This window comes from Mus caroli, chromosome 9, assembly GCF_900094665.2.
Source record: "Mus caroli chromosome 9, CAROLI_EIJ_v1.1, whole genome shotgun sequence".
Taxonomy (NCBI): Eukaryota; Metazoa; Chordata; class Mammalia; order Rodentia; family Muridae; genus Mus; species Mus caroli.
The window spans coordinates 20214208-20240046 of record NC_034578.1 but is presented as its reverse complement, the minus strand read 5'-3'; the positions used below and the strand labels follow the sequence as shown (position 1 = coordinate 20240046).

At 41.7% G+C, this 25839-nt stretch overlaps 1 protein-coding gene and 1 long non-coding RNA gene across 4 annotated transcripts in view; one reads left to right on the top strand and one right to left on the bottom strand.

Annotated features, from left to right (window-relative positions):
• LOC115031937 overlaps positions 1 to 25839 on the top strand; it is a 72654-nt gene that overhangs the window by 7886 nt on the left and 38929 nt on the right. For both annotated transcript variants that reach the window (XR_003837582.1, XR_003837581.1), the window contains exons 2-3: positions 9294 to 9482; positions 11037 to 11186. This is a non-coding gene — a long non-coding RNA (uncharacterized LOC115031937). The remainder of the gene's footprint in view (positions 1 to 9293; positions 9483 to 11036; positions 11187 to 25839) is intronic.
• Positions 4133 to 25839, bottom strand: part of Npsr1 (neuropeptide S receptor 1) — a 209838-nt gene continuing 188131 nt past the window's right edge. The window contains exons 7-10 of one of the 2 annotated variants that reach the window (XM_021172302.2): positions 18194 to 18270; positions 8151 to 8237; positions 4975 to 5155; positions 4133 to 4606 (exon numbers count right to left, since the gene is read on the bottom strand). In XM_021172302.2, the coding sequence (XP_021027961.1) occupies positions 4516 to 4606; positions 4975 to 5155; positions 8151 to 8237; positions 18194 to 18270 (436 nt within the window). In that variant the 3' untranslated portion in view covers positions 4133 to 4515. The remainder of the gene's footprint in view (positions 4607 to 4974; positions 5156 to 8150; positions 8238 to 18193; positions 18271 to 25839) is intronic. The other variant, XM_021172303.1, reaches the window with a different exon arrangement.

Sequence of the window (25839 nt, the reverse complement as noted above, 5' to 3'; positions counted from 1 at the left end):
ACCTGCAGGCAGGCATGGGGTATGTGGTCCTCAGGCAAGTGGAAGATGTATGTGGTGTATCCAGCATACTTTTGAGATTGGCCTGCTTGTAATTATTAGAATAAAATGAGATAAAATTCTTCAGTATGGTTCTGTAGTTTGTACCTCATTTTCTCCCATTTCTGATAAGGTAAAAGCATACATCCTGAGGCTGTGCTTTTAAATGTAAAGAAATTCAGAATTATTTTTCATCCAATTCAAGTAAAACACATATCATTCTGAGGCTTCTCTGTTCAGCTCTGCCTATTGTTCACTGTGGTTTTTGGAGTCTATGAGACTCCAATAAAGTAGCTTTCTTTGACTTGATGGTTCCATGGACTACTTGGCCTCATCCTTTCATTTTCAAATCTGCTGACTCCAGTTTTAGACATTTTATTTTTACAAAGAACAGACAATTGCATTAAATAACTCTCTGGTATGACAATTTTTATTACTAATTGGAACATTTATTTTCATTTATTGTAATAGTTAAATTTTGGTGAAAAATTCATTATTTTCTTATGTTTTTCTCTACCTGACTCAGTTGTTCTATAATTTTCTTCCTCTTGTCTTCTTTTGTATTGTTTTTCTTTTCCTTCCTTCCTTCCTTCCTTCCTTCCTTCCTTCCTTCCTTCCTTCCTTCCTTCCTTCCTTCCTTCTCTCCTTTCTCTCTCTCTCTCTCTCTCTCTCTCTCTGTCTCTCTCTCTCTTCCTTTCTTGAAAAAAATCAACTAACAAATAATAATCACATAAATGGCAAAGCTTTAGAAGTGATAATCTGATTTCCTATATTTATTGTAGCCAAGATATGGAATCAAATGATGTGCTCATTGATGTGTAGATGGATAAGGAAGTTTTAGTTCCCTGAACCTTAGTGCAAAAAAAGGATGAAATCCTGTTATTAGCAATAACATGGGGAAAGGTAAAAACTATTATGTTAAGTGAAACAAGCCAGATACATAAAAACACTTGGGACCTCACTTGGAAAAGAAAATTATGGTCTGTAAGCCCAGAGTGGTGAGGTGGGGAACAGAGAAAGAGAAGGCAGGGAGGTGGTCTCCCTTCACTTTCTCTTCCTCGTGCTTTCTCTCTTTCTGACAGGGCTAGCCTCCAGATCTCTGTAGATGAGGATGGCTTTGAATTCTGGTCTCCCTGTCTCTGTCTCTCACGTGCTGGGTTTGCAGGTGCCACCACATCCAGCATTACCCTTTTTTAATCTGAAAATTGCATATTGTTTCTATTCTTTTAACAATTATCCTGAAAGCTTTATTTTGGATATATCAATGTCTAATTGATATATGTCTAATTCTAATCTGTATTCTATGTTCATTTAATGTAATTGAATGAACTTCAAATACTTCCATTACATTTAATCACCTTTTGATGTGTATGCAGTTATGTTGGCAACTTTGAGCTACCCCAATCCCCTTACTTCCGGGATCTTTCCCGGGAGTATCTGAGCAGACTCCCACTCATTTAAACATTCTATGAGGTTGGAACTGCATGTTTAAAATGTTAACTGGTCCAGCCCTGTTGTGGATAATGAATTCTTAAATGAGGCATGACTGTTTCATAGTTCTCCAGGAAAGAAAGTTGGCAGCTTGGTAAGGGCCATCTCCTTTTACAGGAATGAAGGTTGCCAGGTTGTAGGAACAGAGCTGCATACATAATGAGCAATACTCAAATGATAACTGAAACAACAAAACAAAAAACCAGACTTAGGCTGTCAGATGTGCAGCTTCCCTAAAATATCAACCAACACCCAAGACTAGAATTCCTTTATTTCCTCATAAAAATATTGTTTTGTTTTCCTGTTTCCTCATGAGATTAAGGCCTATAATCTTTTAAAATCCATACTGTGAATGTAGAGGGAATAGCCGAGCACATTTCTTAATATTTCTATGCAGAGCTGTCTCAACCAAGCTCGACAGAATGCTTGAGATGTATTCTGAATTAGTTCAAAAGTACATTATTCTCATAATTATCACAGTGAAAGTCATTAAAAAGGTATTAGTGTTTTGGTATAGGGGTGGGTTGGCCTGTGGGAGCTGTTGCTTGATGAAATTAAATCTCAATTAAATTGTGTTGTAAATATGGCCTGAAAGAAGAGAATCTCTTGCATTCATATTGAATTTATTTCAATAAAAGAGATATTTTCTGTAGTGCGACTCAATATTTTAAACACATTTGCCCTATCAGCCTAAATTTTTACCTGTCCTTGAAGCTGTGTGATAATATACTCACACATTACATGCCACCTTACTGTCTTTTCTTGTCCCATGGGAGCATCAAGGGCTACAGATAGCAACACTATGGTTTACATTCTAATTTTCTATTACATCCTTTCCAGTTTGGGATATTACTGAGCTCATATGGTAAGGAGAAAATTTATACTTCCCAAAGGGATGACTCAACCTTGACTCACTGTAGTGTTAGTCTTCAAAGGGAAGAATTCTAGCAGCACTCTCCTGCACGTCTAATTTAATCCATTACAGTCTCTAAACCTCAACGTTCTCTGCTCCACTATTATTCTGCCCCCATGTTAGAGAGAGACTAGTGGTGCCCAGAGACAGAGCATGACTCATCCAGGGTCATAGGACTAAGGACTATCATGATTAAAGCATGTTTTCCAATTTTGGAAACAACAACAACCTGTACCTTATTGATCTCCACGCTCCTGTGAGCAGGAGAGCCACAGGCTCCTGTAGGCTACCTTCACAGTCCATGGATAGAAAAATAACTTTCACTGCTCTCTCTCTTTAATGTTAAGAATCGATCAGTGTATGGTGCAGGCATGTGACAGGTCTGGTAGGCCAGAACTTGACAGAGATGGAAAGCATCTATCAAGGGCCTGGGCCTCCTGTTTTGCTAGTTAGGACACCTACCAGATTCTACTTGTTAATTGGCTCCTCTACAGGCAGCTATCTCAGCAACAGTTCTTTGAGTTTTCTCTGGCCCATCTTGATTTAAAGAGAAATGCTGAGAGGTACTTCTTAGCCACTCAATGCTTCTGCTTGCTCAAGTTTAGCTGATTGGATGAAGAAGAAAGTCGCTTTCTGTTGTGTGAACAGAAAGGTAGATTATTCTGTCTCCTCAAACATGGGGACTAATAACTTAGAGACAGTTGCTACAGTGTCTAATTTCTGCCTAAAGAGATGCTTTCCCTAATGTCAGATGGAATTGAAAAAGAATTTTGTGGAAAAATTACCACCCTGACCTTAAGCAGGCAGTCTTTGAGCTGATAAGATAATGAGGAATGGGTGCTTATAAAATAGACTGAACATGCTAACGACTCAACCAGCAGTCAGCCAAAAGGACAAGAAAAGGTTTCAACTCTGGAGAGGAGGATTTTGCCAAGGAGATTTCAATGTCAAAGACTGTATGAGAAGCTAAAAATAGTGTGTTCACATGCATCATAGGGCTGTGGGTGGAGATGTACACACAGTCAAATGATGCCATTTCCACTTCTGGCAAAATCTGAAGGAAAAAAAATTGACTCGAAAACATTTAGTCATAGTTCATTTGAATTATACTTATAAATACTGAATTGCAGACCTGTCAAAATAAGCCCCACCAGCACATCCTTGCAGAGGTGCCCGATAGACAAAGGCTACAGCACACAGCAAAGAGCTTGCAAAAACTGGTTGGGAAACTCAAGAAACTGAGCCCCCAGATGAAGAGGATTCTGAGAGTAAGCATGGGCAGAAATGTCCCTGAGGTATGTGGAATGAACTTAGGACGGCTTGAATGTTGATTCAGGGAAGGGAAGAACCTTTACACAGTCCAAAGTGCTGTGAGTTTAAGGTCTCAGCGCTCACTCTGGAGTTCATCATCAGGCTCTATCACTGTTTGGTGTGCTCATTCTGCTAGGTGAGAATGTGCCTGCATGGTGTCCTTGTTTTGCAGGAAACTGTACTGTCTTTTTCACAAATCACAATGCTTGGGAGTTTGTTCCTGCTAACATTTCCTCCTGCACTTGGAGATGTATACAGTAGCAGGGTCTGAAAGAGAATTTCTTGGCATTTCAGGGGCAAACATCTCATCTACACCCCTTAAACATCCAATATAAAACTGGTTTCCACCAGAGTCTAACCTTTGTTAAGAGTCTAACCTTTGTTAAGTCTCACATTTATTTTCAAAATTGTAATTAGATGACTCAGTGATAGCCGTCCAATATCTTTCTGCTTGCCTATGTCATCAGTTCACAAGGACACAGGGCCACTGATGATGCAGGTGCTGGGCTAATGGAAGAAGGTCTGGGAGACATCAGAAAGAGAAAAGTATCTTTGCAAGCTGACACAAAGAGGTGTTAAGAGAATGGTGGCTAGTGCATGAATTGCAGGTGGCATGCCCTCATTAGAAAGTTGGCTTCATATATCTGTTAGGTGATGCAAGAGTCAGAAGGAGGAGGAACTGGCTCAGGATTCAAGCACATACACTAACTGGTAAAGATCCAGGAAAGCTGACTAAGCTCAGCCTAGCACTACTGCCTCAGGGTTTAGATGAATTCCGGCTTGGAGAGAATCTGCATCTCATGTCTCTCGCTTCTCTCTCGGTAGGTCATTCTGGAATCCTGTGATCTTTGCATCCTAGAGAAAGTCAGAAATAAAGAAATAAAGGAAAATGATTTATCCTGATGAAAAGACAGTGTTGACATTAAGAGATCAGAGTTTTAAAAAAAGGTTAAAGATTAAAGATCAGATGCTTGTTAGGCTAGAACAAATGGACCTCTTCCTCTACCACTTGCCATCACAGCCTAGTGGACAGTGACATCTACAAAGTAGACCCTGCCCTATTCCCTACTTTCCACATGCAGAAGTGGAATTGTACAGAGGTTCGCAGCTTCTCTCTTTGTAGAAGCAGGATCTGAACTTCAGCCACTGACATTAAGCAAAGCCTTAAATCATCTTATTACTCTCTCTCTTGCTGGTTTGGAACCAGCAAGAACACAACTTACTTGCAGGGGGAGCAGATGGAGCTGCTGAAGATGCAGTAGATGAGGGGGTTAATGGCACTGTTCAAGGCGGGCAGGTTCTGGATAATCACAGAGGCATAGAAACGCTCCTTGGTGTCTGGAAGGAGGTTGAAGTTGTCTAACATATCAAAGAGGAAGTATGGGCTCCAGCAGCAGATGAAAGCTAGGGAGAAGAAAGCCATTAGCACCATTGTGGCCTTACCAGAAGCATCACTCTTAGTTAGTTATGACTGGAACTTTAATTGGGATGGTCTTTGATACTAGAGATCTCTTAGATATAGTGGCCTTGAGTGTGCTAACATGACTGACATATTTGCTTAAACCTGTGTATTAGTATACATGTATCCTGGAGACAGCATTCCTAAGCTGAGATGTTCTAGATCCTCTGTATCTGGAAAGGGAGCTCTGACTTCTTCCACTGGTGTGGAAATATTATAGAAAGTCTGGGATCTGATAGGCATGGGAGGGCCTCCAATCTATCACAATGCTGAAGGAAAATGAACAAGACCTATTAGGGATCTCTGAAGCAGACAGAACAATATGAAATTTGACCAGACATTGACCACTAGTTCTGGGAAATACAGAAGGTTAAAGTGATCTTAACATTTTAAAGCATGGACAATAATAAGATCATTTTGGTCTCAAGATTTCTTTCTATGTTTAAGTTAACCTTTTCAGAAAACTCCCATGCAATACTTTTGTCCAAATCAACTAGGTGTAAGTCCAAAGCATCAAAGAGCAAGAGTGGGATATGGGAATCTCAGTTGTGATGGTTAAGTATCTTAACAAGTCTCCAGGGTGCCCAGACATTTGGCTAACTATCACTCTAGATATGTCTGTGAGGATGTTTCTGAATGAGATTAATATCTGCATCAGTGGAGTACATAAAACAGATTGCCTTCTGCTGGTGAATGGGCCTCATCTAATCTATCAAAGGCATAAATATAACAATAAGGACTGTGAGAATTCTGATTGAGTCTCATTGAACTGGAACAATGGCCCATATTTGGAGTTAAACAGAAACATACAGAGTCAATTTTGTTCTCAAGCCTTTAGGTTCAGACCTGGACTTCTATTTACTTTAGTAAGCTTGGGTTTCCTACTCTATCAAGGAGCTTGAGTTTTGTTTGCCGACTCAGAAAGTCAGGTAAGTGACAGTAAAGCAGCTTACATTTGTATATTTCCTTCAAAACATCTGTATTGGCTGTCACTTGTAGCTGCAGAGGCATAGGCATGTGATGTCTTTATTTCTTTTCTAGTGCAGCTGTGCCTATACTGTTATATATGAATTTGATATTGGTCTCTTATATATTCTTTTTATTTTACTCTTACTTTAAGTGATTAATAAAGCAATATGCCAACTTAAGAAAAACCATAAAAGATACTTATCATTTCATGATGGTAAATGGGCATTACAAAAGTATTTGTTATAGATTGGGCTCTTTATTCAACAGTATGGTGACCCACCTGTGGGCACCTGATTGTACACTGACAAGACTTTACATGACTATGAATATAATTTCTGATTGAACAGGGATACAGCAGCTTAAAATGCATGTTTATGCATTCATTTACTTTTTCATCTTCCAGACAATGTGCGTTTGTGATTCTGGTGTGAAGGCAAGACAAGGAATCTCTGATGTCCTCCAGAAGCTTCTGAGAGAATTCTTAGAGCCCTGGAGAGCTGTGGATATCTCTTCAGCTCATCTTTGTGGTGTTGCTGTGTGCCTATGCTCTGCTGGCTGAGTCGTGCATGCTGCCTGTGATCTATCTGGCATTTTATACTTTAGAAAAGGGAGATGAGCTATTCTGGTAATTTGGCATACAGCTAATTCCTTGTTGGAGCATCTAAATGCTTCTAAAGAAGCAGAGATGGGGTATATCAGCTAAATTAATGTGAAACAGCATTAATTCCATTTTATATATCTACATTCATTTGTTCATATTCATATTGAGTTAAATATTAACTCAGTAGTGTATACATAACCCAACTTTGGGTGGGGACAACATATATAACTCAAGAGCATGTCATGGCTTTCATAGATTTGTGATTGTGTCAAGAGAGGTAGACTTAATAAAGAAATTTTGTGTGTGTGTGTAATTATATTAAAAGTCTGAATACATACCTGTATGTTAATGTACATCTTAATAAAATTGTTTCTATGAGTGTGTATTATGTCAGATACAAATAGAAAACAGCAAGAATCACCAACATGGGATGAAACTAGAGTTATATATTTTTTTTAAAAGAAATGTGCCAGGGAAGCTGGAGGATGTGTCATTGTTGGTGAACAAAACATCAAATGTAGACCATGAATCTGTCTGAACATTTTTGACAGACAGGAGTGCAAACTGATTTCATGTGTCCTACGTGTAGAAGAAAAGGGCTGAAGACAAGTAGGATGAGGTTCTGTGGTGATTTGAATATGCTTGGCCCATGGGTAGTAGCTCTATTTAAGAGGTGTGGCCTTACTGAAGGAGGTGTGGCCTTGTTTGAGGAAGTGTGTCACTGTGGAGCTGGGGCTTTGAGGTCTCATTTATATTATGCTCAAGTCTGGCCAGTGGATCAAGTTGAAGAATTTTCAGCTCTTCCAGACATTGTCTGCCTGTAAGCTGCCATCCTTCCTACCATGATAATAATAGACTGAGTCTATGAAACTGTAAGCTAGCATCAATTAGTTTCCCTTTGAAGAGTTGTCATGGTCATGGTGTATCTTCATAGCAATAGGAACCCTAACTAAGACAGGGAGATAAGCTGTGGCCATACAGTAAATATTATTGACTCTGAAATTAAATATCCAGAAAAAAAAAAAGAGTGCACACCTACTTTTTCTTGTCCTTGTGGGAAGACAATGTCCTAAATGAAGCAACTGAGTGGAGGATGATTTGGATATAAACTCTGGGGAGTTGGTTCCTAATCAGATTTCCTCTATGTGATTCAGTCCGTGAATTTGGTAGGCAACTAGATTTACCATGAGAAGGATTAGGAGCTGACTATTGGCTCTTGCAGCAGTCAAACACACTGGTGAATCCAATACCATTCTTTCTAATGAAAGATAAATGTGCTTGTAGCACATTCCTTCCCTACGTGGCCTGTCCATCACCAGCTTATTTTTAGAAAGTTTATACAGCTGTGTTACATGAGGGGCATTGCTTACCAAGGATTATGACGATGCTATACTTGATGGCCTTGATTTTTGCCTTAGAGATGAGCCCTCGGTTGTAGCTGCAGCATAGTTTGCCATCTGTAGACAGAAAAGTGGGATGGTGAAGTGGGCAAGACAGTTTCCATTGAGTGGAACACTGAAGGTTAGTTGTGCAGACCGGCTTATGTCCTGCTCCTCTGGGACAGTGTTAGACTAAGATGGCTCAGTGGTGGCTGATAAGAGCTGCTCAATTTGCAACCCAGTGCAAATGCCCAGATTCTCAGACCACCTGAATCATCCATAGCTGAAATTAGACCACAAGGCTACAAGGGGGTGGATCCTGCTTGTTGAGAGCTTCCCTCAGGCATGACCTGTGCTGAGAAACCTATGAAGTCACTTCTGATACCCTCTAGAATAGCTGCTCCAGATCAACTCACTGATCACATTCAGAAATTCTGTAAAAACCCAAGCCAAATGAAAGAACTGCAATTGAGCCTGCACATAAACTTTAAATCATATGCAACTGTAATCTGAAGGCAAGAAATTCAAAAGATGAACGTAAGCATCTGTGGAGAAGGCTTTGTTATCACTGAAGTCTGCATATTGAAGGATTAACAAATGCTTGTTGAATAAATCAAGAAATGCTTCTTACAGTTGAGTTGTTGTGATTAAAAAATAAGGTTGATTAAGATTTGCAAAAATGTGCAATGGATCTCAATGAGTAAAGAGATAGGGAGTTGGAACATTGGCTATAGGATCACTTGCCTGAAGGAATTGTTACTCTCAGACCTTCCCATCTCATAGGACATGAAAACTTTGAACACACAGAATAATCATGGTCAAGATACTGGTGCCCACTCTTTACCTGGTGCCATGGAGTTTGGGCTAGCCTCAGGAAGCACAAAAAGAGAGATAGCTCAGGAAAGAGAAGGCCTTTCACCAGAGAAGCCAACTGTAGACCCCTGCCATCCTCATTAATTTGAACTTAGAATTTATTTTAATCCTGGTCGAAACTGTCCAGAAGTTTACCTGTGTTCTAAGTATTCAGTCTTATTTCCAATACCATCTAACCTGGTCCACCAAACAAAGCATATCTGACAGTAGATACAGATGGAATAAAAAGGCTCAGGTAGAGTTCTTTTTCTTGTTTTCTAGATACTTTCCTTTAAGCAAGAGGTATGCCACTCTTTACAAGGATGGATGAGATGAGAGATACACAACACAGCCAGGAATGGAGGAGAAAGCCATTTCCTGTCGACTCTGTGCCAGTAGTTGTGCTGGGAAGCTGTGAGAGAGATCCAGAGATCATCATGTAAATTCAATGAGGAGAGATGAATTCCAAAGGTAAAGAGGCAAGTGTGGGCATGAGACGTGGTAAGTCAGAAGCTGTTGCATAGAGCAAGAATGAGGAGGATGTGTTTGCTTGAAGCATAGCCTCTCCTTCTGATGTTTATTAGGTTGTCTGACATTTGGGGTGGAGAGAACCACTGAGGACAAATTAGGAAGACCTCAGACATCCTTGTGAGGGCACTGGGGTTCTCCAGACAGCAGCTCATGGAATGCTTCTAAGCCTTTTTACAATGTGTCCAGTTCTTCATTGGAGGGGGCAAACTATTACTAATAAATGGGCTTTGTCGGTGCAAAGAACTACATACTAGCTATAATTATTTGTACTTCTTCAGGTCAGGATCTTTGTATCATTCTGCATAGTTTCCAGAATCACAGAACCTTAGCAGTGTAAGAAGATAATGTTTCCAGAGTCCTTCCACACCCATGGCTCTTAAGTGGCATGATTTGCCTTGCAAGGGCTTTGGACATTTCTGGATATATTTTGGGTTACCATAAGTATTAGTGTGTAAAGGTGAGAGTGGCCTTCTGTGGGACGCCTGACTCGCCAGCAAGAAAGACACCACAATAGGATCCTTCTGCACACGTTTATTGAGCTGCGCATTGACTGCGTAGGCGAAAGACCCCGAGCCCTGGGCCTCTCACTCTTATATACTATCAGTTCCCATCCACTCACAGCAGGCCACATCACCTCACCAGGTACGCAGCTTCAGCTAATCAGGGCAGCAGGGGCATATCTCCACCAAAATGGCTTCGCCAGTAACCTGGTATACCTGCGCAGCTCTCACGATGTTTGTGGCTTATATGGAAGTCAGGTGCAAGTCATACGACTTAGCTGCAGTCCCTGGCGCCTTTGGGACTGCCGCCACACCCGCTCCCCACAGCCTTCTAGTGGGAGGAGGCCAGAGAGTGCTTGTAGACCCAGAGTAGTATGCTCCCATGAAGAATTAACAGTTTACCTTTCTGCAGCTGGTAAGGGTAAAGACCCTCATTTCCAGGGTGGTATCATGGGATGGATATAGCCCTCAGGCACAGACCTGAACACACCCTTCATCTGGACCAGTGACTAGATGTTTGGGATACTTGCCTAAAGTTCCCAGCCTTGGTTTTCTAGTTTGTAAAATAAAGTGCAGCCTATTGGGTTACTAGGAAGATAAAAAAAATGTATTCCAGGTGTGAAGATCTGTGCTGACATGTCAGTCACCTTGGCACTTGAAATGAATTAAGTTTCAACAGTGTTTTGGGATGAATAAGAGCTGTCTTTAAAGAAGAAAACTGATGGCTCACTACTGTAGATAGTCTGTTATACAATGGTGTTGCCATAGACAGCAGGAAATTATCAGGGTGAGATTATCTCCACGGGGGTAAGGAAAGATGATAGCAGATCAAATTATGTCCTTTCGAAGTGTCCCTGCACGCTGGCCCAAGGTAACAGCTGGTCCCTAAACAGTGTGGCTTTGAAAACTTAATTTGTCTTTTAGAAAAGTTTGTGAGAATGACATTTGTGCTCTGAAATCTTTTAAAATGGAAAAATCTCAACACTTTCCACAGGGTGACTAGATGACAATATCATCAACTTCCTGCCCTCTGGATCTCCCAACGAGATCAGTGGAAATCATCTTTAATGTGACCACTCCGGGAAAGGCGAAGCCTCCAGCTCCAAAGGCAGCTCTTCAAAGAGAGCTGAGTTACAGAATGCAGGTAATTCTCCTTTATTGGGAGATAAAAGGATTATTTCTACTCAGGACTTGGCACTGAGCTATACTGAAAGCAGTGAAATTCAGCTGTCACTGGATGAATGGCTTGGGACGCTGGGAGGTAGCAGGCTCATTAGATTTGAGGCTGGAAAAAGCATGCTTTCGAATACTGCTTTAGATCTAGGGTGTAACTGTAGTGGGGTCATGCCAGAGCTCTCCAAAGGGTCAGCTCCAGGTTTTTACCTCTCCAGGGATTCAGGCTGACTGGGATCTCATTACTTCTTATTTCTGTGTTTATATAATTATATATTATTATTGTGGAGAACGGCTCTGGAACACCAGGAAATGTGTGTGGAAGTCAGGGGACATCTTTGTGGAGTTACTTTTCTCCCTCCACCTTTATTTGGACTCCAGGGATTTGACTCAGTCTTGAACAGAAAGCACCTTTATCCCCTGAGCTATATTGCTCCCCTGAATCCCACTCACTCTATATTGACCCAGCACCTGCATCTGGGCACTGGTTCTCTGTAACTTTAAATCAAGGTGAACTGCCTTCCTGTCCAATAGGCAGATTCCTCACACAGACCTGGAATGTGCACAGGTGATTGTTTTCTGAAATAAGAAATTCTATCTGGAAACATTTTAAAACAAGTGTGTTTCATGTATTGAAACTTTACTTATGAACCTCGGGTTCATATTTTATTTTATTTTTTTTTGATTTTTAATATTTTTATTACATATTTTCCTCAATTACATTTCCAATGCTATCCTAAAAGTCCCCCATAGCGCCCCCCACTTCCCTACCCACCCATTCCCATTCTTTTGGCCCTGGCATTCCCCTATATTGGGGCATATAAAGTTTGCAAGTCCAATGGGCCTCTCTTTCCATTGATGGCCGACTAGGCCATCTTTCGATACATATGCAGCTAGAGACAAGAGCTCCGGGGTTCTGGTTAGTACATCATGTTGTTCCAACAATAGGGTTGCAGATCCCTTTAGCTCCTTGGGTACTTTCTCTAGCTTCTCCATTGGGAGCCCTGTGATACATCCAATAGCTGAATGTGAGCATCCACTTCATATTTTAAAAATGAATATTTTGAAGTTTTGGAGATTGATTAGATTTTAACAGTAAGCACTTTTATCCACAAATATAACCTAGTTGTTCCTGAGCTCATCAGTTAAATGCTTTGATCACATTAGCAGTCCTTTGTTCAACTCTGGGTTGGGCCATTTCCTTCCCAGGACCCTTCTGGTGCTAATTTTTCCGGTACACCATATTGCACATCTCAAAATGTCTCTAGCTCTTCCTAGGCCACCTAGGCACCATGTTGTCCTGACCAAGTCTTCACCCTTGCTTCTGGTCTAGGCAGCTTATGCCATTCCACCTTGCCCTCTACTGCCAGCCACCCCTATGGAGAGGCTCAGGCTTGGGCACCATTAGGGAAACAGCCACGGCCTCTTTGGAAGCATCCCCACGAGCTCTCTGAAGATGTCTGTGCCCTTCGGCAACGACCCTGTTCTCTGCTTCAAGTCCTTTGTCTATGTTCAGTCCCTGGGTAGCAGATAGGTCAGCACCACTGCCGCTCCCTGGGTACCTGCTCTCAACTTGATGCTCCTTGCAATGGGGGCGGGGGTGTCACAGCTTTATCCTCTGTGCTTGCTGCCACAAGGCCTATGCAGAGCTAGCAAAGCTTTTGGCATCTTGAGCTTCATATCCAGCATCTTCCCATGACCACAATGAAGGTGTCTGATAATTTCAGAATGTTCTAGCTGACTCCAAACTTACCTAGCCCTTTGACCTTACATCCCTAGGAGAATCCACTGTTCATTTCTTGTCTTGGGGTGTACCTGCTCACTCCATTAGCTTACTTCCTTGTCTGAATCTTTAAGATGAAATCATTTTGAGGCTTTTTCTCAGGAGGAGTTTATATCAGCACTGACAGGAGGAACACCAGGGTCTGAGGGAGTCTCAACAAACTCTCTGATTAGATGCTTTTGCACTTCACACTGCAGAATAGGCAAAATTCCTCTTCTAAGGGATTCATGCTTTCTTCTGGCCTTCATGGGTATCAGGCACACTCATAGTGAGTATACACGCTTGCAGTGAAATACTCAGATGCATAAAGTAAAAATAATTTTGAAAGAAAACTTTCTATTTTGTTAAGTCTACTCATGTTTTAGAGTTTTTATAGGTGCTAGAGCTTCTTTCTGCTAACTGAAGCAGGCACTGTGCAGGCAAGCAGCCTCGGGGTACTGGTGATGCCTATGCTGTGTGTACCACATGGTGCCTGGTAAGATGATCTATAAGTGTACTCTGTGAGATGACAGGGATAAGAGTACTTAACTGAATGCTAATGGTGTATTAGCATTGGTTACTATTGCATTTGATTTGTTACCAGCCATGCTTAGGAAGGAACTGAAAAAAAAAAAAAGAAAGAAATGAGCATAGATCAGAGTTAATTGATAACAAGAATAATAAAGGAGTAAGAGAAAGTCTCCAAATTTCTGATCTTAAAAGAGTTGTAAATACCAACTGCTTCTGGTCTGCACTGGCTATATTTCTTGTGTAGCCCATTGTGAAGTGAAAATACAGAGCAGCCTTAAATCAGCCAGGGGCCTTTCTATGTGTGCAGATGCAGACAAGAACAGCCTAATCCCCAAATACAGCTATTAACAGCCTGAAGTTTTAAGCAGAAAACACCCTTTTAAGATTTATCCTTGAGAAAATGACCAGAGCAAGGTTGTGGCTGCCCATTTTGTGCCTCAGCTGCCTCAAGCGGTCTCTACTGGATGGAGAGATGGGGATTAGGAAGGGAAGGGAAGGAAGACTTAAATCTGAGGAGGTTGGGTTTGGCCATGGCTGCCAGTATGTGGGACAGACCAGAAGCAAACAGATCAGCAGCCCAGTGCAAGTGAGAGGGATGTTACTGCCAAGCAAAGTAACATCATGAGATTTGTTTGCATGCCAGTCCTTAGAATTATCAGATCGCTGTGAGAGCAGTTCTGTAGGTGGACAACTGCATCTCCTTGAGAGTTAAACAGATACTTCCTAATTACTGCTGGGGATGTGAGTCTGGCTTTCCCTTCTGATATGCCACTGATCATGGTTTGCTGACTTCTAATTGTGAATGCTTTTTAGACTTGATCTCTAGATGTTCTGTATACTCACCTTCTTCTGGGCATGTTATGCCAAACATTTCTCCTAGAGTATTCAGACTGGTTTGTAACATGCTAACAGAGTCATACTAACACATGTCCACTTGCTGAATGATTTATCATGTATCTTGTCTTACAAGTCTCTTCTCTTCCAGGGTTGGAAAGATGTTATATTACTTTTGTTAAAAGACTAATGAGCTACTTTTACATATAAGACTCTAAGTCCCCTGGAGTTACGCTTTGACTATGGATGGAACTAACATTTTAATTCTTTCTCCATGATCTTCTGACATATTTCAAGTCCTTATGTATGTGTAGGTCTGTTTGAGGCACATAATATTTTCTACTATTATCTATTTTATGTCAAAGATACCCTAACAACTCATACTTGAAACGGAAAACCTTCTCTAATTTGTCCTACTTTCCCAGGAATGTCTCAGCTCTTGAACTTTTCTTATTTCATGTCTTAATAGAGGTCTTAAAAACATCTACCAGACTCAATAAAATGAGTTTTAATTTGCCTTTGATATAGAATCCTATTAGTTTGTAGATCAGCTGGAGAGTGCCAACATGTTAATGATATGGACTCTTACTAGCTACAAAATCCCACAATAGTCATTTACTCCTATCTTTGTAATTTTTTTGTACATGCCATTTTTTAGACATAATTCTGTATAGAAAGGCATTTTGTCTGTCCTCAGCCACAGAAGAAGCTGGTGCTGAGAGCATGAAACAGTCTCATCATGGAGCTTTCGAGCTACAAAGCAGAACTCTAACCTAGTTCCTAACCAGAAGGTTTTTTTCTCTACCTCACTCTGCCTCATAGACTTTGAAACATAGAGTTTGACACAGGGTAGATCATATCACACCAGCAAAGCCATGAGTCTGAGATTCAGTTCTCTACAGAAATACCACGTTTTGTGTTTCATGGCTTTCCCTCCCTGATTTCATGTTCTCATGCAGAAAATGCCCACGCCATAAGGTATAGTTTCTCCTAATATTCAAATATATGCCAGATCCTGAGGTCTAATGTTTCGGTCTATGCCATCTGTTTGTGGCAAAGTCTCTGGTCATTTATGAGCTGTTCCTTTCAACCTCTGGGTGGCAGAAAGTAAACATGCTTGTCAACAAGAGAAAGGGCTCCACACGAAGGGTGAGGTGGGCTTGGCAGGCAGTGTTTACAAAGTGAGCTTCTGTTCACACTAATGTAGCCAATGTTCCTCGATGATGAGCAATAATCCCGCCATGCCAGCACCGCTGGAGATCCCATTCCCAGCCAAATCCTGAGCTGCCTGGCTGTTCTGACATGTGGGGTGTCAAGGAAAGTCCACTGATGAATAAAATACTGACAGAATGTGAGACTTCGAGACTAGCAGCTGGCCTCATTCTGGAAGCAGGTCACAGATGGTGACAAGCTCAAAACAGGTGTCATGAAGACTCAAATTTACATTAAGTGGTGAAATTGACAGTAGCCATTTCTAATTTAGGAAAAGGCAATGCTATGCATATTAGTGGGCACACATCTCTAAGTGGTTTGTACTGATTCAGTACTGAAAGTTGGGAAAGTCCAATGTTGTGACTAGAAAGTACAAAAGAGGGAGACATAGGGAACACTTGAGAGAGAAAGTGCAAGCCAACAGTGATGGGGAGGCCTACCAAAGATCACCTCAGACCTCTGGCTGTGTGTGCCTTGCTCTCTTTCCTGAGTAGTGAACTCATGGAAAATGAAGTAACCTTCACCATAGCTCATTGGGCGAGAAGAGCAGGCAGAAGAGCTGTCAGGGTTGAGGTTGGGAAGGGGAGAGCTCAGGGGGATGGGCAGGGAGGAACAAGGCAGAAATCACAAGATGGGAGGACTGAATCTGGAAGAACAGAACCCAAGCTACCTCAACCAATACAAACTCTGAACCTTCACCTACAGAACAAACATTTCAGCACTGGGCCTGGGAGGCTACTCTAGGGGCGCGCTGTGGATGGGCGCCCTGTGGATGGATGGGCGCGCCTGGATGGGCGCAGTGTGGATGGATAGGCGCGCTGTGGATGGGCGCACTGTGGATGGATGCGTGCACTGTGGATGGGCGCACTGTGGATGGATGGGCGCCCCATGGATGGGCGCAGTGTGGATAGATGGGCGCGCTGTGGATGGGCGCGCTGTGGATGGATGCGTGCACTGTGGATGGGCGCGCTGTGGATGGATGGGCGCGCCTGGATGGGCATGCTGTGGATGGGCGCTGGGCTAAAGACCTTGAGTTTGGATTTTTAATAAAAACAGGTTTTATTTTACTTATTTATTTTTCCACATTGGAGCCGTTTTAAAAGTCATTTACCACTTCCCTTTCTATAATTTTCTTCCTCGTGGGAGGTGGCCGGGCTTAAGGGGAAAAGCATGGGCGTTCTAATCAGTCACATGTGTTTGATCCTGGTCATGCCAGCATGTGCTACACATAGAAATAGCAAGATGCCTCACTTTGGAGACTTTGTTTGTTTGTTTTTGTTTTGTTTTGTTTTGTTTTTGAGACAGAGTTTCTCTGTATAGCCCTGGCTGTCCAGGAACTCACTTTGTAGACCAGGCTGGCCTCAAACTCAGAAATCTGCCTGCCTCTGCCTCCGGAGTGCTGGAATTAGAGGCGTGTGCCACCACGCCTGGCTGAGACTTTTTTTTTTTTTTTTTTTTAAGTCTACAAAATACTACTTTGGAAATTAGGCAGGGATTAGAGAGATAGAAAATGGAAGGATGTTCTATGGCCAACAGTAGAAGCCCTTTCTCTCCTCCTGGTCTGTCTGTCACTGGGCCATGGTCTGAGATTTGTACCCATTGTCTTATACTGCATCGGGCTCAAGCATAACCACCTCCATTAAAAGGAAAATGCCAGGATTCACATTCCTCTCCACGTTCTCCAGGGAAAGAGATAGAGATACTCATGCCAAATAAAACTGTGCATCCTCGTGGCCACCTCCTGTCACATGGAAAAGAAGCTTTTCCTGTGAGAAGCCAATCTCCATCTGTGGAGATCTGGAGAACCCAAGTACGAACAGAGAATTAGAGATAACCTATATAACTGCCACATCGTAACAAAACCAGAAATCATTCTTCTTTCTCATCTTTACCAGTGTAAACCAGCCAGACACAGTACTCCTTCCTGGAAATCAGGGCAGCATCCAGGTCCTAAAGTGTTGTATAGATGTGCCATACAACTAAGTTCAGTGAGTGAAACTTAGGAGAGGTTCCTAGAGGGCTGTCTCAGTGTCAGTCTTCTTTGGGGTAGAATGTCAGGGAAAATGTGTGGACTGAGTCATGCCTGGTTTAAGGCTTAAGAACATCCTGTAGTCAGATGGTAGATTCACTCATTTCTAAATTCTAGCCAAACAGAGAAGCCCATCTTCAAGTTTGGAGGATATGTTGTGCTCCCAAGGTTCTCCCTGCCTGGCTTACAGCTGGGGCAACCCCCATGATGCTTCAAAAGCTGCCCCAAGGGACGGATGATGTTTGCATAGTCAGACAAGCTCAAAATACCCTCCTCTTTCTTCCACATATTTTTCATCTTATTTTTTATTTAACTTTCTTGAGTCCATTCTCTCTTTCTGCCATGTGACTTCTGGGTATTGGACTGAGGTCCACAGGTTGTACAATAGTGGCCCTATATCCTCTATCATCTCGCCAGCCCTCTCTCTCAGCTTTCAGGGAGGCCAAGTGGAAGATAGATTCTCATGGGCAACATTTGGGGGTCTATTCTATTGTTTGGTTCTGCTATAATCAAGCAATTTTGTGGACCCAAATACCCCAAGCTCATATAGCTAAAGGAGAAGTTTTGCAGGACATAGGTTAGGAGAGAGCTGAGAAATTCAGAGCCTTACCTGAGCAGTTGGAAATCACCGTCTCATGGGCTTTGCTTTTCATCCAAATAGTTCGGATCACAAGGCCATAGATAACGCTGTATAAAAAAACATCAGAGAGCATTACCATGGCTGAAAAGTCCCCAGTGTGAGGAATCTGAAAGCTGACTACTTTCATTTCTCCTTGAGAAAGATCCAGTGAGAGGGATCTCAACCATCCTTGACAGCTCTGCTTGATCATACTGAAGGTGCCAGAAGATCAAGGTCACGGAGCTGCTAGTATCTTAAATAAGTGGATAAAAATCTGGAGGACTTAAATAATCCAGGTGGTCAGAAATGCAGTGCTGATTATAATTCAAACTCAGCTTAGGAGGTAAGGATTTTCTACTATGTATGTGCTATTTGGTTTTAGTTACTCTCTCTCTCTCTCTCTCTCTCTCTCTCTCTCTCTCTCTCTCTCTCTCTGTGTGTGTGTGTGGGTATATGGAAGCCTGTGAGTGATATCAGAAGTTCTCCCCCATATTGCCCTTCTACCTTTTCAATGAAGTTTGGCTTCATTTTTTAATCCCAGATTAAAACATAGTTTGAACTGGTCAGCTTGCTTTTGGAATTCCTTGTCTCTGCCTTCCAAATCTAAAATTACAAAGGGAACTCATGGATGTTAGGAAAGTATCCACCATGTAGTTCAGGCTGGCTTCAAGTCTATTAGCCCTTCTCAATGCACTCTGTAAAGGCTGGCATGGCAAGATGTCAGCATACCTACTCACTATAGAATAGCCTCTGGGTCCCTCCTCTTGCAGGAGTGGGATCATAGCTCCTTGAGTTCACCAGGAATCTGCTACTTGCCTCAGCTAAGGTTGTTGTCCTCACTGATGATACAATGAATGGAGCAATTGTATAACTGCATTATTTCTCAAGGCAGGGCTGCTGTTAATCTCTCACAGCCCCAGGAGAATTAATTCTGCAAAAATATGAGGGGCCTTGGAATGATGTGCATCTGGCGACCTCTTGCCCCAATTTAGTGCCCAAACACGTTAACAAAACACAGACCCAGTTAGCTTTGTGCAAGCCCCAGCACAAAGGCACTACAGATTGGCCCAGGTTTGTGATGACATATTACACAGTAGTTGATAACCAACACCCCAAGCCTAAGTTGAGATTGTGTAGCACAAATTTCTTAAAATCCTGAGTGTCAAATATGATCATACTTAAAGAGCTGAGCACAGTACTTGAGTATCAGTGGACTTAAAACTATACTTTTCTTTCTTCTTGTTTCCACTACCTCCCCATTTTTCCACCACACCCACTCTTCTTCATGATGAGGTCTATGCCAGCAGAATGTTAATAACATACACACATCGGCAAATTTTGTATTTCCCGTCTCCTTTGATAAATACAAAAATTTCAACTCTCCTCAATGTTACTTGACATTTAAAGTTTACTGAACACTTCAACTAAAAACTTTGGTGCAGAACACTGCCTTATTTTTAAAGTGCATAATTTTTCCCCTTGAGAATTGGTAGTTTAAAAAAAAACAGAGTTCCAATTTGTGGTAGCTGACAAAGCACTAATGGATTCTAATGGGCTTTAGACTATAACTTAATTAATGACCATGTTAAAGCTTTGTTTTTTTATTGCTTTTTTCATTCTTGCTCTGGGAGCAACTTTTCATGCTCCAGGGAACCTCAGGCCTTGGTAGAGCATTCTCTTCCTTCTGATAGTCCATCTAGGGACTTTCCTGAAGTCTATATGCCTCGATTAAGGGGGAGGAAGGGGGGGGGAGTTTAGCAGTGAGCATTTGCTCTATATGGAACATTTGTTAAATCAGAACTTTCCAGAGTAAAGGAGACAGAAGGTATATTAGTTGCTTTTCTAGAGTTGATAAGCAACAGCTTTAGGGAAGAGAAGATTTGGGCTCATGGTTTAAGGGGAAGTCATGGAGACCAGAATATCTTACTGCTATGTAAGCAGTCATGAAAGGCTGATCACATCTGGGTATTTTAGAGATGGAACAGGAAGTAGAATTAGACTCTTAACATTAAGAATCCCTTCTCCTATCCCCTCTAAGATCTACTTCCTCCAGTTGAGTTCCCCCTGCCAAAGGTTCGACAACCTCCTGAAAAGCAGGAGTCTACATGATTCTATAGGCCACATTGTACATTCAAACAGCTCCCAGAGGTAAGGTCCCAACTACCATGATATGTTAATGCTACCCGGTATTTACCCAGTGATAATCCCAGTATTTAACTCACCAGTGATTCAAACGCTGGTGACAATTAGTAACATGTAGGATGTTAAAGATAGATCTGTCTTATGAGTTGAAGCCTTGGGCCTCATTGGCCCTACTTTTATTTACAGACAAGTAGAGGAGTACAAAGCCAGGCTACCCTTGACAGCTGAACAAATGGAACCAGTGGGTGTGCATCCTTGTTGTCTACTGTTATAAAAAAGCTACTTCTTGTGAGCAACAGTCACTCACCAGAAACTTCTTTTTTCCATTTTCTCCTTCTTGCTCATTTTTTTTTACATCTAATAAGTGAGCAAGTACTGTGGTGCTGTCCCTTCAAAATGACTCCAGAATTTGCACCTACCTTTCCATCTCTTTGGTGTGAGTACAAACCTTTGCAATCTCTCTCTTTTTTATTTCAAAAAATTTATTTACTATCATAAAATATAAATAGAGTGCATTTTAATCCTTCTAATTAAATTGTCCTGTATCAATAGGTGTAGTCAAACTGATAGATGGACGTTACTACCTCTTATCCGTAGAATTCATCTTATTCTCTTGTATCTTAGTTACTATGCTATTCCAAGAAAGAAATATCATGACCAAGGGAACTCATAAAATAATGCATTTCCCTGAGGGCTTGCTTACAGGGGATAGTTCATGATCATCATGGTGGGAAGCAGACGAACGTGATGATGAAGCAGAAGCTGAGGGCTTTTACATCCTGAACCACAGGCAGTAGTCAGAGAGAAAGAGATTGTGACTGGGGTGGGCTTTTATAACCTCAACCCCCTGCCCCCCCCGTGACACATCTCCTCTCCTCCATCAAGAATAAATTCCTAATCTTTCCCAAACAGTTCCACTAACGGGGACCAAGCATAGGAGCCTGTGGAGGGCATTCTCATTCAAACCATCATATGTGTATCAATATATCATCAAACTCGATAGCTATCAAACAAAAGAAGGTAATATTTCATAAATATGCACATTTAGCCCTTTGTGGGAGTGATGTTAGTCTCCCCAACTTTAGTCTGTATGCTCTTGAAACACATGCACATCCCTTCTCTTGTGGTATCATAATCTTTAAACACCCCTATCCTGCTACTGTAGCCTGCAACCATAGCGCCATAAGTGATGGTGATGCAGGACAGAGAGCTGAAAGTCAGCTCAACTCCTGCCCCACCTGAGCAAGTCCATATTCATGAGATGCTATCACTGTCATGGCATCAAATTGTCTCATCGTTTTCTCATTTTGTTCCATCCTCTATTGGCTGTATGTAGTTTATCATTCTTTGTGTGCTACCTTGCAATGAAACGTTACTCTTCATCCCATTCCCTTTCCCAGGCAGCTTCTCTTCCTTGGAATACCCTGTTAGACAACACAGGCTGTGTAGAGGTTGTCTATGGCAGCCCTGTGCTGAAGATCACGTACTAGAAACAGTTCAAGGAAAGGCAGTCTTTGATATTTGACCTTCATCTGTGTCTTGGATTGTGGTAACTTTCAAAGAAGACTTAGGCTTCTAGGAAACATGAAACCTGAAGGATTTCTCTGTCACAGAGCACCTCTGGCCTGTATTGATATAGTTTACCTCCTGAACTTATAGAAGACCATCTAAACACCACATTCTCCTTTATGCAATTCAGAGGCAGTTTTGGATTACAGAAAGTCAAGTCAGTAGAGTCAGGCTTGCAGGGCCATGTCTGGATGATGTCAGGGATAGACCGTATTCCTTCATTGTGGATCAGAATGATGAGGACAAGCGAAAGAACACTCAGAGCCTGTATGTTTGCAGGTTGATTCTGCACTGCAACAATAGAAACTCTGGTTCCCAGGAGAGCAGCAAAGTGAAATGGTTGATTACACTTCTAAATGTTTGACCTTGGTTTTATATATATAGTTTTCATTTGTGCAAACAAATGAAAGAAATAAGCACATATACATATATACATGCTTGTTTATCCACAGTAAACACCTGGAATGGCACAGACCCACAGTGCTTTTGAGGACAAAAGGTTTGCTGCAGAAAGTTCTAATTTTTTATTTAATACCAACATGCCCTTGTAGGAAATGTAAAAAAAGAAAAAAAAAAAGCACTGTCCTTTCCATAAAAGGGTTATGCAAGACAAAACTTCATTTAAGAATTATTGTGAAGAAACTACTTGGCAGAAATTCAAATTCCTCTAGGATCAGATCTTTCTAAAATCAAAAGAGCTGTCCAAACTTTCAACCAACTTTCTGAGTTGGTGCTCAGAATTGTAATTTGTATATCAACTGCACAATTTAAAATAAACCAATAGTGTAAGAATGTGAGGCCAAACTCTGACCATTGAGAGTGATGTACAGGCCACCCTTTGCATTAGAAATAAAAATCTTTGCATTAGAGGGCTCTAATGGGGCCCTCACTGGGTGTGCTTCTCTGCTAGATTTAATATAGCTAAACACTCTCTGTAAAAATAAAACTTACCTTACAAAAATAGTTAACACACTGAACACTAAATGTGTAGTCTTATACGTCCTTACTAAGCTGTAGCCTAAGCTATGGTATGGTGTAGAGATTTAAAAGGGGTAGACAATGAGCAGAAAACTTTTGTACTACCCTGGAGAGAGACAGTAACAGTCTTGCCAAGGTTGCTTCCTTGCCTTTGATTTGGTCTTGCCACATTAGGAGTGACCTGGTGCAGGACAGGAGAGAATATACCTGAAAAACCCTTGCCTTTGAACTCATGAATATGGAGTGGGAAAAAGAGTCCTGGCCCTTACCTCATGTTGCAGGAGGTTAGTAATCATGATCGGAGAGGTTAGTAATCTGTAGGTGACTCTGCTGAGTCTGTCTCTTCATAAAGCAATCCTTATCTCCTTGGCCCCATCTTTTAATAGGTGCTGAAGACCATAAAATAACAACCTATGCCAATTGTGAGAGTTCTCTTTTTGTCGTACACAAACTCTTACTTTGTGAGTTCATATAAGAGCTATGAATATAAAAGCATAAATCCCCTACTTTATGGATGGAAAGGCTTGGGTTACACAATGAGGAACTTTTAGAGAGATTAAAATTAAGATCAGTTTGCCAGAGAATCTCTGAGTGTAGAACAGAGAACTTCATATTCTATATAATAAGAGTCCACGGTAACAGCCTCTCACAAACATTATCCCTTTTACTGCCACCAACAACATACTGTGATCAGTGTTAGTGTTCGTTTCATACCCAGGTAGAGAATGTCGGAGCTGTTGATGCTGAAGTCCCCTGTCCCTTCTGTGGCTCCCAGGCTTCTCTTTAGAGCAGGCTGCTCATGCCAGCTGTGCACCAACACAGACGTGACTGAGCAGAGACAACCTCCTTCTCAGACTTTTTGTTAAAAATCCGAGTTGTTCTCCTGAAGACATTCTCTTCACCTCTTTGGTTTGAATTGGATCATCTAGCCTTTCCTAACCCCTCTAGTGCCAGGGTTGGGGTGGAGTGGGGTGGGGTGGGGTGGGGTGGGGTGGGGTCTGCTAGGAGGATGTAGGAGAAGAAGTGGAAGGGAGGTTGGATGTTCCACACAAATATCCACTGTTGTTTGTTTTGTTTCTAAACAAGAAGATTTTACTACTCATTAGCGGACAGTATTTAGGCTATCGCTCCTTTTCCTGATGTGACAGGTTGCCTCAGGCCCCACTCTTCTCCTCGGCCTTAGGACTCATGTTATGGCTAGTGCTGGCCACTGGGACCCTTTTAATCACCACGGCCTTGTACTCTAAAAAGGACTCCTTTACCATGGTGGTCCAACACCATCTGAGCCCTATTGCCCAAGCAAAATGAATAGATTTTCCTCACAGAACACAAACCAGCCCTCTGTAACTAATGTGCATCTTCCCACTTGTACCTTTGTAATTGTGACCATGGATCTTTTCTGCCCACGCCTTTGTCTCTGAGAGGGAAAGTGATAGGAAGGTAAGTAATCAATTAGGTCACAAGAAAAGAAGCCCAGAGGAAGCGGAGCAATTACACCAGGGCAAACAACCTCAACCTCACTGGAACAATTAGGCAGCCCCACCAAGCAAACTGTGAAACCGCAGGAGTTGTTGTGACCCAGAAAAGCAGAGTGCTGCCTTTGCTGTCTGTCAGTCACGGTGACTTCAAGCCTTGGGAACTGATTTAGTTGATGATGGAATTGCAACATCTTTATTCATGCACAGCTCTCCAGAGAGTTTGCTACTGGTGATGCGATATCTCACCTTCTATTTCCTTCTTTCCTTCCATAAATACTAATATACGAACTAACACACAAACTGAAGCAGGCATGGAATTTTCACACTGGAAACATACATGTGAAATGTCTGTTTGTGTGTATGTGTATGTGTGTGTGAAAGAGAGAGAAATATGAGAGACAGACAGACAGACAAATAGCAGCGACCATGACACATCCATGGAACATTTAGTACAGATTATTATTTGGTCTGTATTGCTCACTTAGTCCCATATTTACCAAATGTTTGTTGGATACTAGATTGAGCCTCAGGAAATTAAAAAAAATAACACTATATTCATTAGATGCTGACAATTACATTATTCCAAAGTGATAAAGTCAACTTGATGAAAGTGGGGATGAATTTGGAGAAATAGAGACCCTGGGGCTGGCAGTGAAACTCTCCAGTGGATTTGGTGGAGAGGAGAAATGAAGGCTGTGAAGGAGTTTGGACGACCCAAGGCAGGGTGATCCTGGAATTGCTGTGAGGTGTGAGTAATGAGTGGCCAATAGTAAGCCTTTTACAATACATTACAAACAGAAAAGGCTACCAGTAAAAGAATCTCTCTAAGGATATAGGATGGAGAAAATGAAAACTTTCACACACATATACATAAGTGTTAGAATATGTTTAATTTAAAAAGGACAAAAGTGGTGATAAAAACACGAATATGTTCATCTCATTTGTTAGGAAGGAAATGCAACCGAAAACAAAAAAGGACACCTGGATGTGGTGGCTCACCTCTGTATTTTCTCTTGTGAGGTTGAAGTAGGTGTTGCAGTGAGCTGTAGGCTAGCCTGGGCTATGTAGCTACTTGCAGGATCTACACACAATCTCAGGTCTCCCAAACAAACAAATAAAACAACAAAGCAGCACTAACAACAAACACCCCTCACAAAAACCGTTTTTTCTGTGTGTTTGTTTTTGTTTTGCCTATCACCATAGCAAATTTAGAAGCATGTACTTAGCAATTTAGCATGGACAAGATGTCAGAGGCCTGGTTACCAAAGTGAGTGCACACCATTGAGTTTTTTCTTAGTTTAAGTAAGCTTGGATTAAGTTTATTTAACCTTATATCGAAGATCTTATCAACAACAACGGAAACAAGTCAGGGGTTTTCATAAAAAAGAAAAAGGAAGGAGAGAGTGAGAGCGAGAGCGAGAACGAGCGAGCAAGACAGAGAGAGAGGGAGAGAGAGAGGGAGAGAGAGAG